Genomic DNA, 12,622 nt, shown 5'->3' on the forward strand with positions numbered 1-12,622 from the left:
TAGGCTGCCATGTGAGTAAGCACGTATTGCTACACTGCGATGGCCATACAGGTATCGACGAAAGACACCAAATCACCTGAGCCTTGCATGCCTTCCACACCACAACTGAAGAAACATTTGCAACACTGGAGTCTGCAGTTCACGGCCTATTTGTCAAAAGGTTTACTCATCGTTCATTTTGAGACCAGATGTGGCATTCAGTTGATCTCCTTGGTAAAAAAACAGCTTCAGCTACTTTTATTAAAATTAAAGTGTGATATTGTAGCACATTAAAATTCTGTATAATTTCTGCTGCTGCCTCCAACTGTTGTCACATGACTTCCTGCTATGCAACCACCCCACTTGGTTGTATTTTTATTGCATCACTTGCCAGTTTCTGAATCTGCTGGAGTGGTAATGAAAGCCCTACTCACGCACCAACCCACAGACCCAGCCAAAGTTATGTGCGCAGTGAGGGTCTTGCATAGATGCACGATGCAACAATCAGGGTAACAACCGAACCACTGCAAGCAAGCCTTGGTTCACGAGCCATTAAAGACACCTCTCCAATGCCCAGATTTATTAAAACTGCCATGATGTGGAACAATCTCCGGTATCCCCTTCGCAGTAACAACTCCGCCTCTCAAGAAGGGCCAAGTCCTTAGATGTTGGCATGACTGATCTGTAAAGCCAAGCCAACCAATTGCATTTCAAACAAAGCCACTCCTGGACTATTTTCTCAATTAGCCTCAAACTGCAACAGTGCGCCAGCATGGAGCGCCCTGCCCGGCCACAAAAGCTTTAAACGGGACGTGGGAATGATATCTCTGCAGGAATCCTGGACCGTGAACAGTAACTCCCTGTTTTTCCCCCAATAGCATGGAGGAGGACAATAAGCAGGAGACTCTATGGGAACATCTGGAAAGTGTTATACCAGAAAACAACACAAGGGGGAGCATGAGGACATTCCAGGACAAAACGTTGGCAGAGCAGCAACAAAGTCTGCCTTTGAAGCTCATTTTCCAGGCCACAGACCCTGCCTGCCTCCAGAATCTAGAGGAACTTTTAGATGGAGAAAACGTCTCTGTTCCTGCTCATTTCTGTAAGTAATTATTAAGCTGTGTACAACATGCAGTGAAAAACACCCAAAGGCAGGTACTCATCAAAATGATTTCTAAACGTTCAAGATTATTTTTTAAATTGAAAATTCAATGTTAGATGCCAAGTCAAAACTGGTCACCAAGAGACAGAAATGTTAGAGCGCCCTCTACTGGTAGGTGACATAATATTTATTTAAGTTTCCTCCCGTCCTGAATTCATTAGCATATGATATTCATTTCATTGTCATTTCAGGATTTTTTAATATCTATAGCTGTCATATCCCAAACCTCCCAAAGCCACTTCTGCTTTGTAGTTCAGATAATTATGAGACGCAGATGCACATTTTTAGAATGACGAGACGTATAGACAGAAATTTTAAGCCAAAGTAGTGAAAGCAATGGTTTTCAATGAGGGATATCCGGTAGAAAATAGCAGGACAAACACAAGAGCGTTGTTACAACCTCTCCGGAGTTTAACACGTATTAAAATTGCCATATACTCATGCAATCAGATCCCCTGAGGTAGGCAGACTTTCGCCAATGGAACAAAAACGCGAGCAGCGAGCTACCTTGTTCTCGCTGTCTGTAGCGCCTACTCACCATAGACCGACATACATTGACGTGGCAAGGGATATGACTTTAGCTGTACATTTCCTGTCTGTAGGAGCTGTTAGCAAGAACGCAGCCAGATGCTGCACACTGAGGAGGAGATGTCTGGCTGCATGTCTTCACCATTCTGTTTATTTTCTCATGTTCTGCCTTTCATTCACTTAGAACATCCAACTGCCATGATGCAGTGCATTCTAAAGTAGTAAAAAAAATAATATAAGTGCAAGTTCAGTGGAATCCTTTTTCTTAGAAAGCTTGTTTCACGTTTCTGGCATCTGTTATAAAGGTTCTGAGCGAAAGAAACAGTGTTTTGGGTTCTTTGTGTCTGTAGCCACATGCTGCTGCTGATAATTGTATCTTAAGAGCCTAGCACAGAGCAGGATCACAAACATAATGGCTTTCGAATGCTAACAATGTAGCAAAGAGAGCAGAGCCCAAGTGAGCAGATCGATGGTGGCTGTTTGTCCTGCTGGTGAAAAGATAAGACTGTGCGCAAGGGAACTTGTTACAGCATGGTGAGTACGTGTTGAACACCACGTCGCAGTACGAAAAGTCTGACACGTTACACAATGGTGATCTTAAAACTAAATCAGGAAAAGTGATAAGTGACCAGCCAGTCAGTAGGCAAGCCTACAGAATAGGCCAACAATATATCATTTATAACCTATACAGAGAGAGCCTCTACAATATACACAGCATACAACATAACAGTCTCAATTCACCCTATTGGCAATTCACCTTATTGTGGAATCAACTGCAGCTGGGCACACAAACGTGTGATTCCAGTATAAAAATAAGCTCATCCCACATTAATGGCCTGTCTGTGCAGTGTATGTGAGGCTGAGTACTGTGTTGTCCAGTAAACTGTTCTATTTTTGATGGACAGGACAAACTTAGCATGGTTACACCCTCTGCCCAGCCAACCTTTAACCTCATTGGTCATAATGTCACTGTCTCTTTTCCCACAACTGCACTGCACACACGGGTCAAAAGAGCAGTTACCATGGAACTCTATACTTTTATTGCGGACATGTAGACATACCCTCTATACAGGCTAAGACTTTTAGCTTTTAGCAATGGTTTTTAAAAAGCAACAAACTAAGTCAGTCACATGATAGGACTGTTGCTGCCAAAGATATTGAAGACGTTAACCAAATATAGAGTCATATGCCAAAGATATTAACCCAGCCCACAGATCCACGCCTCAAATGAGTCTCTGAGGCTGCCAGTGAACAATAAGAAAGATGGAATGACACAATAAAAGAGAGTGATAAACTCATTATGTGTACGTCAGGTAGGGTGATAGTGTCTGTCCTCAAACTAAAAGGTTGTTGGTTGAATCACCAGTGTCCAAAAGACTTGGGACACTGAAATGGTTCACCAACAGTAGAGTAATATCACAGACATTCTGTCCCTGGTATACCATTACCCAAGCTGTCTCACATCACAGATACTGGCTTAAACACTGACTGCACAAATCCACCAAGGCTATACACAGTCTCCATTATTACAGGCCGTCTCGAATAACAGGGGTTTTCAGTGTCCCTCCACTATCGGCAGCTCCAATTGGCCAGCAACGCAGCGCTCACGGGTGGATCCGGGCACTTGGCGCAGAATAGGAAAGGATCGGGGAACAATGGGGTCTCCCACAGGAAGGGGACGGACAATAAAGCGCTCAGTGTGCTGCCCTTTCAGCGTGGAAGTCAAACAGGGACTTCCAGCTCCGCCGAAGCCGGGGGCAATAAAACCTCCTCATCTTCCGTGTTTTTTTTACCCATGATATCATCTCTTTTTCCCTGATTATTTTTCCCTCTCTCTCTCTCTCTCTTGCAGTGAAATGCACGCCGAGCACTTTCCCACATCACGCCAGTCTAACCCCGGGGTCGAGGTCAGATCCTGGCCTGATATCTACGTCATGTTCTCGAGGTCGTTTCTCGAATGCAAAGGCTGATCGAAGGGGAGATCTGTTAAAAAAAACTGACCGGGGGACGGTAAGCCGCGTGACGTAAGCAGAGCCCGTTTCCAAGCAGGCTCCCAGAAATGGCGGTAAATCTCTCCTTCGGACTCGACCTTCGCCCGGCCGGAGAGCCCGGGTTCATAACTTACACTCGCGCCGACCGCGCAACGATCCAATTTCAGATTCAAATCCGAAACGAGACGCCGGTCGGGACGTACCTTGTCCCCTGGGCCCGTCCCCTCTCCGGAAGCCGATTCTCTCCGACCATCAACGTCGTCTCCGGCTGGAAGGGCCTCGGTCTCCTCTGTGCGTGGGGAACATACGACACATTAGAGATGTTCTTACAGATCAACCTGGGACTCCCTGCCAATCACATGTCAGGGGGCCTGGGATCCGTCACCACCCACTGATGCTAATTCGAACCCTGAGGCTGTTCTACTTCCTTAAAGGAGTAAATCAAGCTAATTTAATGCAGGCGGTAATCTCCTGGTGGCAGCTGCATATCTTAAGGTCAATCTAAATAATAAAGATAATTTGATTCTGGATCACGGTGATGTGTGCCCGTATGTGTGTGTGTGTGGGTGTGTGTGCGCACATGTGTGTGATCTGCATATAAACACACATACTAGCCCCTATGAGCAAACTATGTGAAATCGAAGTAAGTATTTTTTACTATATTTTTAATTAATCTGCACAAACATGATTTTAGAGGCCAAAAATAAAAGCTGATGAAAAACAAAAGAAAGAGAATTGTTTTTCAGGAAATTAATAAAACAAGAATAGTTATCTTCCAATAACATGGTGTGTAGATTTTTAAGGAAATCCCAGCGCAGCTATTTTAGCATCCGTTTGCTTTTGTCCAAGTTCAAAAATAAAATAAAAAATATGGCCCTGTCCAAGTGTCTCACACCCGAAATAAAAAAATGAACAAGGCTGGAAAAGTTGAAACAGAAGATGTACACTTCCCTGAGGATCTTATGAGGTCACCCGTTGCTAGGATATGGAGATTTGCACAATACACAGTGTAAACATTCCCTCCCTACTCAGGTCTTTGTGTTAATAACAGAGATGGGTACTTCACTGTTTTTGAGCAGAACTTAATAAAGAATAAAGAATAATGCGGCCTCTTATCAGAAGATAGGCTAAAATGACATGGTGAAGGTGAACCGTTGAGATGCGGAATGCCTGAAGACCATAGACCTGTTTTCACTTTACCGCCAAAGTCAACACAGGGACATAACTGATGGTCGCGTGCTGAAAGTCACGTGACCATGTCCTTAGAGGAGGGCTTTACTGCCTTCCCGCTAAAACCAGATTATTGTCTCATTACGCTTGGATTGAATAATCCTTCCAGACAAAAGAGAAAAGGGGTGAGACAAAAAGTAACACTACCTTTACATAACAAGCCAAACAGGAGCAGGAGGCATTGACCTTAGTGTTATTGGCTTAGACTCATCATACAGGAACAAAGCTTAACTATCCACACAGTAGACGTTACCACACAACAATCAGACACCAATGACCTCTTTTTGCTAAACTGTGCTAAACTAAATCAGCCCTGTGCTGATCTTGCTTACCTCTCATAACAGTGGCGTGACACACGTCTTCACTCGGACTCCTACACTCCCCCGATTCCTCAGACTCTTCCTCCACTCTTTCCAGGGCCGGGGTCAGGTTGCGGGTGAGATCCTTGGGGGAGATGACCCCAGCCAGGTCAGGGGTCACAGGGTCACAGTTTACAGGTGCAGTCGGGCTCCGCAGGTCAGGCTCCCCCTGTGTCGTCTCCAGACCGCTCACCAGGACGGTGACGTCATCCTCCGTGCTGTCGTCACGGCCGGTGGAGGAATCGATGACCTCACCCGCGGCTAGTTCGCCGTCCGTGTTCTCCGTCCTCTCCTCGACCACAGCCTCCAGGCTCGGCGTGACTGCCGCCTGCTCCGGGGTGTCCTCTGTGGATTGTTCCGGTGCTTCCGGGAGACTCTCTGGTCCCAAATCTCCCCCGTTTACAGAGGCAGTCTCAGCGGTCACCCCAGACTCTGGAATCTCAGGACTGGGTTCTGGTGTGGACCGACCATCACCTTTCTCCTCAAGTGCCCGGTCATTCTCCTCCTCCTCCTCCTCCTTCTCCTCTATGTGTGTTTCTGGAAGGGGTGGTTCTTCGATGTGAATCACAGCTTCCTGAGGGCAGGAGGGTGTGGCTGGCTCTGTGTCAGAGCCGTTTGATTCCAGGGCAGTGTCCTGAGTTTCCTGTTTGAGTTCAGGCTCCTCGCCCTCCTGAGTCAGTTCACCCTGGCCCTCGAGGGCCCTTGCAAATCCATCACTCTTGGGCTCCTCCTGGGGTAGCCCTGGAGAAGACTCCTGCTGTAACACCCCTGTCACGTCCTCATTGGCTGATGATGGCAGGTTGGGCTCGGTACTGGAGGGTATCCCGGCAGCTCCACCCTCTTCCTCCTGCTGGGCCTGGCTGGTTCCTTCCGAGTGGGAAGCAGAGTCCGAATGAGTGATGGATTCATCCATTTGTGAGGGCACGGCTATTTTCTCCTCTTCCAGAGAATTAACTTCCTGGGTGGGTGGTGTTACCGTGGATACCTCAGGCAGGGGGAAGGGCTCAGCCATGGAGCTGCTGATGGACAGGAGGGGGTCCTCCTCACTAGAGGGAGCGAGTTCCTCCGAACTTACATCACCTCTTCCGGCCCCTTCTTCTAAGGAACCAGCCTCTTGGGGACAGGAGGAGGAAGTGATGTCATTCTTAGTGGCGGATGGTTCTGTGTATTCCAAATGGACAGCAGAGCTCTGGCTCTCCTGTTGACATGTGTCCACAGCGCTCTCCTCCACGCTGGGTGTGGGCTTCTCCTCCTTGGGCTCCACTGAATCCTGTGGGGTGCAGGCGGTCCGGTCATCAGCAGGGGGCGCCGTATCGGGCTCGGGAGAATCCACGTCCACGGAGCTGCCCTCCTGCTGCGCCAGGGCGAGGCATTCCTCTGCGCTTTCTGACTGCGAAGGCTCCGCCCCCACGGTAAGGGCAGACTCGGCACTGCTGTCGACTCGATCGCTCACATTTCCTGTTTCTGCTACAGCGCCGGAATGAGGCTCCCCGCAGCCAACCTGCCCACCCTGAGGAGCCTCAGTGCTGTTCTCCTCGCTGCCGTCCCCCTCGTTTTCTCTAGAACAATCCCGTTTCGTTTCCGAGTCCATTTTAGGTTCCGTCTCGCGGGGAATCGGCCGGGGGTCCGCGTCGCACGGACGCTCAGGGCCAGCCTCGACGTCCTGCATCTCCCTACCGTCCTCCCGTCCGCTCTGCGCGAGGACCGTTCCGGAAAGTGCCCGCTCGCTCTCCGACCCTCTCTCCCTTTCCCCTTCGCTCGGGGCTTCCGGCGCTTTCTCTCCGTGCTGTTCCGCTTCCTGAGCGCGCCCCCGCCCCTCCTCCTCCTCGGGGCGCTCCTGCGACTGCGCGTGTCCCATGCCGGCGGTCTGCGCGGCGGTCTCGCTCGCCCGCTCCTCGCCTCGCTCCCCTTCCTGGCTGTCTCTGCGGGCCCCCTGCGCGCCGCTGATTAGGGCCTTGGCTGTATCGGTTTCCTGCTGCCGCTCCTCGCAGGACGGCGCGCTCAAATCAGGGCTCCCCCCGCCCTGCGCCGCGTCACCTTTATCTGACGCTTTCCCACAATCCTCTACAGGAGCGAGACAGCAGCTGGGCTCCGCCCCCCCTTCCTCTCTGATTTGGAGATCTCCGTCACTGTTCTGACAGGGGGGCGCGCTCTCCCCGACGCTGCCATCGCCCGAGGGGGGCTCCGAGGGGGGCTCAGAGGGGGGCTCCGAGGTAACCGGGCCGGTCTGGCTCGGCCGGTCGACGTGCCGGGCCTCCTCTTCCTCAGGCCTCTGCTCTGCGATGTGAAGGCAGTCCTGCTGTAGCCGGTCCAAACCGGCTCGTTCTGTCACAGTTCCGAGGCTGTCGCCACATTCCTGGCCCGTCTCCTGGAGTTCAGTCTGTGGCTGCGTCGAGGGAGCTCCCTGACAACGAAAGAGGAATGAACACGTTAGCGTCACCTTCCTTTAACAGCTGTTTACCAATTTAACAACTGTGAAGATACACGGCTGCTACTTGCTACTGTATTCCCTGACTAAAGCCCTGACTGAATCGCCCTTGATTTAAAATCAAGGGCAATTCACCAAATATATTTCATGTTTTCTGGGAGAAAATCTAAATAAGCATTTACACCAGGGAAAGTATTCACTGGACATTCCAAATAGACATCCAGTCAAATTCTCTTAAGCCGCGTTTCCACCGCAGGAACTTTACCCCGGAACTAGGAACCTTTTGAGGAACTCAGTGCGTTTCGACCACAGGAACTAGGGTCTCAATTAAGTTCTGGGGACTTTATTGTACCCCCAAAAAAGTCCCTGCTCGGGGGGTAGTACTTTCCAAAAGTACCAGAACTTCTGGGGTGGGGCGCAAGCGCTGAAAATGTCTGATTGGTCGACTACGCGCAGTGTTTTATTTCAACCGCCATTTTTAAAAATCTGCAGCCGCAAACCGATTTATTTTCATAATAACTTGAAATCAAACTTGCATGTTATGCGGCGCAGTAGCCTACTTTTGGTTATAGCCTGCCAACGTCTTGGAATTATAACATGTGTGCTCTTCTGTTCTTTTCTTGCTTTAGTATTCGTTTTATAAAATGTTAAGCATTCGTGCTGGGACAGCATGTTACGTACTAAAACATTCAAACGGATTCATTTGGTCGCTGAATATTTTCTTCCGGATTTTCTTTGTTAGCCCGTTGTAATTGACTCAAAACGTTTGATACAGTTATGTGAGGTATGCGGTAGTTCTGCATAATTTACATTGGTGATACAGTAAAAGCAAACTGGAAATCACCTTCTGCACTTTTTGTCAGGGTAAAATAACAGGTTAATTCTAGTAATCGTCCCTTTTGCTTTTTCAGACTGCCATAATTTTACTCTGCCATTCTTCAATTCCACAAAAAGACCAGGAAGACTATGGACTAATTTATGGTGCATGGTTCGCATCTGGAGGGCACACTTCGCTGCTCGGCTAGCAGTAACTTTGAAGGAAAGCAAACGGTGGCTGTACCACTGTTAATTTAAATTTTGACGCAAGTCCGAGTTTTCGTTCTATTCTTGTCATTTTGCGATTAGCCTATATGGAATTGACGAAGAGAAAGTAATCAATTAAACAGCAAATTGTTTACGACGTGTGCATGTTTTCTGCTGTTGTTGCCAGTTATTTGTGGAATGTGAATGCATTCTGTCGCCTCGGATGTCAAGACATGAAAGTGAATGTTCGCATAAAAACATAATGAATGTGTTTGAGAGGATATATAAAACAGTTACAATCTGACTATTGGCCTGTTATATCCTATTTGTTGCATAACAACGGTCCAAGTCCAACTACCAAGTACAGTTTTGCTTGACAACGGTAAAATATGCCCAAACGGCTGCAGAAGAATATTTAAATCCCAGGTGATTAAATCGCTAAAAATCTATAAATACAAAAGTAACCATATATAGTCATTGTTGGTAACCCGTTGTATATAAGTGGAATAAAGCCCTCCAGGCTGTCCCGGTTATTAGAAAATAATGTAGGCTACTTCGGTGGTAGTATGGGGTTACAGAAGAAATCATGGATACAGATGGACCGACGACAATGTCGCTTTTTCATACGTCAGTGGGCTAATTTGCCTAATCTTCGCGGGACTTTAGACAGCGGTGGAAACGCAGACAACAATGGGCTGAATGAAACCTTTTAGTTCCTTGAAAAGTAGTTCCTGGGAATAAAATTTCTGGGTACTTTTGGTGGAAATGCGGCTTTACTGACGAGGTCACAGAAGTACCTTGGTGCCTTATAGGGAATGCTGGGAAGGGTACATAGGGAGAGAAACGGCTCACCTTCTTTTCAGAGTGGCGGCGAATCAGCTGCCGCAGCTCCTCCACGTCCTCCTGCAGGCTGGGTGGCGGGCTGCCCGGGGTCGTGGCCACCGACAGGGTGTAGGTGTTGAGCTTGGGATGGTGCCGGACCACACGCCCTTCCGAGGCCTTCGGGGACGGTACTGTCGTCGTCCACGGGGCGATCTCCTCCCTGCAGAACGCGGACAGCCAGCTCAGAGGCAGTCCAGTCACATGACACGCTCAATCAACACGCACAGCGCGAGTCAGGATTAAGCTTCCTTTTAACCCAGGGCAAAATTCAGCGCACGCACCTCGCCCCTCTTAATTCACTCACTCGTCTTAATCATTCTTTCATTTTCAGCCACCCTTAAAACAGGTTCATCTTCATTATGGCTTCTGCCCTGTCAAACTGCTGGCATTTCATCGGTCTTGATCAAGGCACGAAAAGCATTTTCTCACAGAGAAAGAATGTCATCCAGTAACCTTCGAGAACTGATGTTTCAGAACACTCAGCGAAGCTAAAATTCTTCTGTAGACATGCCTTTCTAAATACAGTCGCGTACAGAGCAGAAAACCATGGATGTAATTAATTGTTTTTTTCTTTAACTTTGAGAACTGAATGCTTGCTGAACTGAACGTTTCCTTTTTCGGGGCAATCACGAGTTCCAGCAGTTTGCCGACAGCCAAATGAATTAAAAATGACACAGTTGTACAATTACTCTCATTCAATGTTAATGCAAAACGATGAATACTGAACCCAGACCTGTGTGTATGAATTGCTCATTACTTAGTTAAGTGCATGTGCCTCAATCGAGACTGGGTGTGTGACACTGGGTGGAGTGTGCAGTGTGTCCTCTACAGTTACTTACAAAGAAAGGAACCGACACACTCCTCTGACTGAGTCAGGAGTTCAGGCGCTGAGGACAATCTTCAGCTAAACCAGTTTGGGTGAATATAAATAACACCCACCAATCAATTACACAACGGATAAACAACCAGTCCCTTTAGCACTGGCTAAGATGAAGAAAAAGATTATGTTTAGTCTGTAATAGAGATCTCCGTATTTATAATGATGTAACAGTTGGGGGGGTGAATTGTTGAATAGGTATCCTTGGTAACCAAAGACATCACTTACAAACAGCTACAAGAAAAGAGGCTCGTTCAGCATTTGAGCAGCTCAAGAGTGAAATCACCATAAACCTGAACTAATAATAAACATGCATTCACTACTGCTACTAAGAACTTGAGGACAGACACGGACACTAGAACTCAAGGAAGAAAAGCATAGATACTTCTCAATGGTGCACTCTTTGCTCGATCTTGCATTACTATTAGTGAGAGATAAATGCAAAAATAATGCTGTCTGAAATTAGTTGACACTTACTGGGCGAAACCCACAGTTCTAATCTGGCAAATAAAGGATCGGCCCAGTGCAGCGAAACTAATCTCTCTCTCTTCTTGGCCTGTCCCACACCCACAGGCAAGCGAAGAGGAGTTAGACGAGTGAAAAGCGGCGACTTCCCGACACAAAAAAACAAAGCCCGTTCCTTAGAAAACAACCCCAGCAAACACGCGCTATTTACCTTCCGCTGAGCAGCCTCTGCGGTCGGGGAGCTTCCGGCAGACTAGCGTCGCGGCGCTAACGACAGGGGAAAAGGTGAGGCTGACGGAGAGAGAGAGAGCGCGCGAGGCTGTTTCCACGGCTGCGGGCGCACTGCAGCCAGCCAGGCTTTGTGCGACGCTGTAAACGATCCCCCGCCCCCCTCCCCCCCCCGGAACACTCGGGTCACATGCTCAGGCAGCAAGGGGTGCCTTCCCTCTCTCCTGCGGCTATCGGGTTACGCCGCGGCCCGTCGATAAAGAGCGCCACCGACGCTTCGGACCCGGTGACCCTGGAGACCGAGCGGCTCGCGGCGTGACGCAAGAGGCCGCCCCCCCCCCCACCCAGTGTCAGTCACCGGAGCCTCTCAAACAACGCGGACAAGGCCAGCGGCCCGGCTCGTTCCAATACGCCGACTCCAGCAATGCCGTTTTTCCAGTCCCGCCATCTGAAACTGCTAACCGGGACAGCAGCCTCTGCGTGGAGACAGGAGATATAGGGCAGGGGACCCCAGGCAAAATACAGCATTTGTATCGAGCGGAGCGAACACTTTCATTCATGCGGTCGTGCGGTCACGCGTCCCACTTTTCGGCGCGGGGGGGGGGGGGTCACGGGACGAACAGGGGTGGGGACGACGAAACCGGCGCCGCGCACGAGAGCTGGCCCATGTGCGCCGAGCCAGGTCGCCATCGCGCTGGGCCGGGCCCTGAGCAGCTGCTGCAAGCGAAAGCTGCTCACCGAAGGAGGGATTACATCACAGATAATCCAGGGTCTGTGCGTCTGGCCGGGACTGTCCATCTGAGACTGCCGTGTTTACCACGGAGAGGGGGACAGATACAGGGCATGGGGGGGGAGAGAGGTGCTGGGAACTTACAGACCTCCAGTTTCGCCCCCTCCCACACACACGCGCGCATGCCCGCGCATGCACACACACACGCACACACACAATCCTTCTGCTTTATTGACTTTAGCTGTTCATGCAGGGAGAGTGCAATGCCACAGCACAGTCCGAGCTGACCTTATTGTCCTTCTGCTTAACTTCCAAACACATTTCGACACTGGAATTTCGTCACGCCATACCTTTCAGCATTGAGACACTGCACTTTGTCCGCAGTTTGTCGCAATGCGCTTTACAAGACAGGTCCTGTATACTCAATTTTGCCACTAAAAAAAACATCCGATTTAAGTTCGGAAGATTGAAATTTACTGCACGTACACCAAAAAACATCCAATTTAAGTTGGAATATTGAAATTTAATGTACCGAATCGAAAAGAAAAACATGTCTCTGTTGTTTTAGGCTGAGCAGAATAACATTTCTTCAGCAGAACGTTTCAGTGAAGCATGAAACCAAGCACAACTTGACTATGCACTTCATGCATTCCTCTCATATTATATTTGGCAACAGGCAGTTTTTCTTGACTCTATTCTTCACAAAAGACTAAAAGAAGAAAACCAATGCACATTTCTGA

At 48.8% G+C, this 12,622-nt stretch overlaps 1 protein-coding gene across 6 annotated transcripts in view; it reads right to left on the minus strand.

Annotated features, from left to right (window-relative positions):
- Positions 1 to 12,622, minus strand: part of LOC118228237 (A-kinase anchor protein 13-like) — a 102,325-nt gene that overhangs the window by 45,886 nt on the left and 43,817 nt on the right. For all 6 annotated transcript variants that reach the window (XM_035419593.1, XM_035419592.1, XM_035419590.1 and 3 more), the window contains exons 6-8: positions 9,553 to 9,742; positions 5,223 to 7,653; positions 3,864 to 3,949 (exon numbers count right to left, since the gene is read on the minus strand). In XM_035419593.1, coding sequence (XP_035275484.1) covers positions 3,864 to 3,949; positions 5,223 to 7,653; positions 9,553 to 9,742 — 2,707 coding nt within the window. The remainder of the gene's footprint in view (positions 1 to 3,863; positions 3,950 to 5,222; positions 7,654 to 9,552; positions 9,743 to 12,622) is intronic.

The sequence above is a fragment of the Anguilla anguilla genome, chromosome 5 (genome assembly GCF_013347855.1).
Source record: "Anguilla anguilla isolate fAngAng1 chromosome 5, fAngAng1.pri, whole genome shotgun sequence".
NCBI classification, from domain to species: Eukaryota; Metazoa; Chordata; class Actinopteri; order Anguilliformes; family Anguillidae; genus Anguilla; species Anguilla anguilla.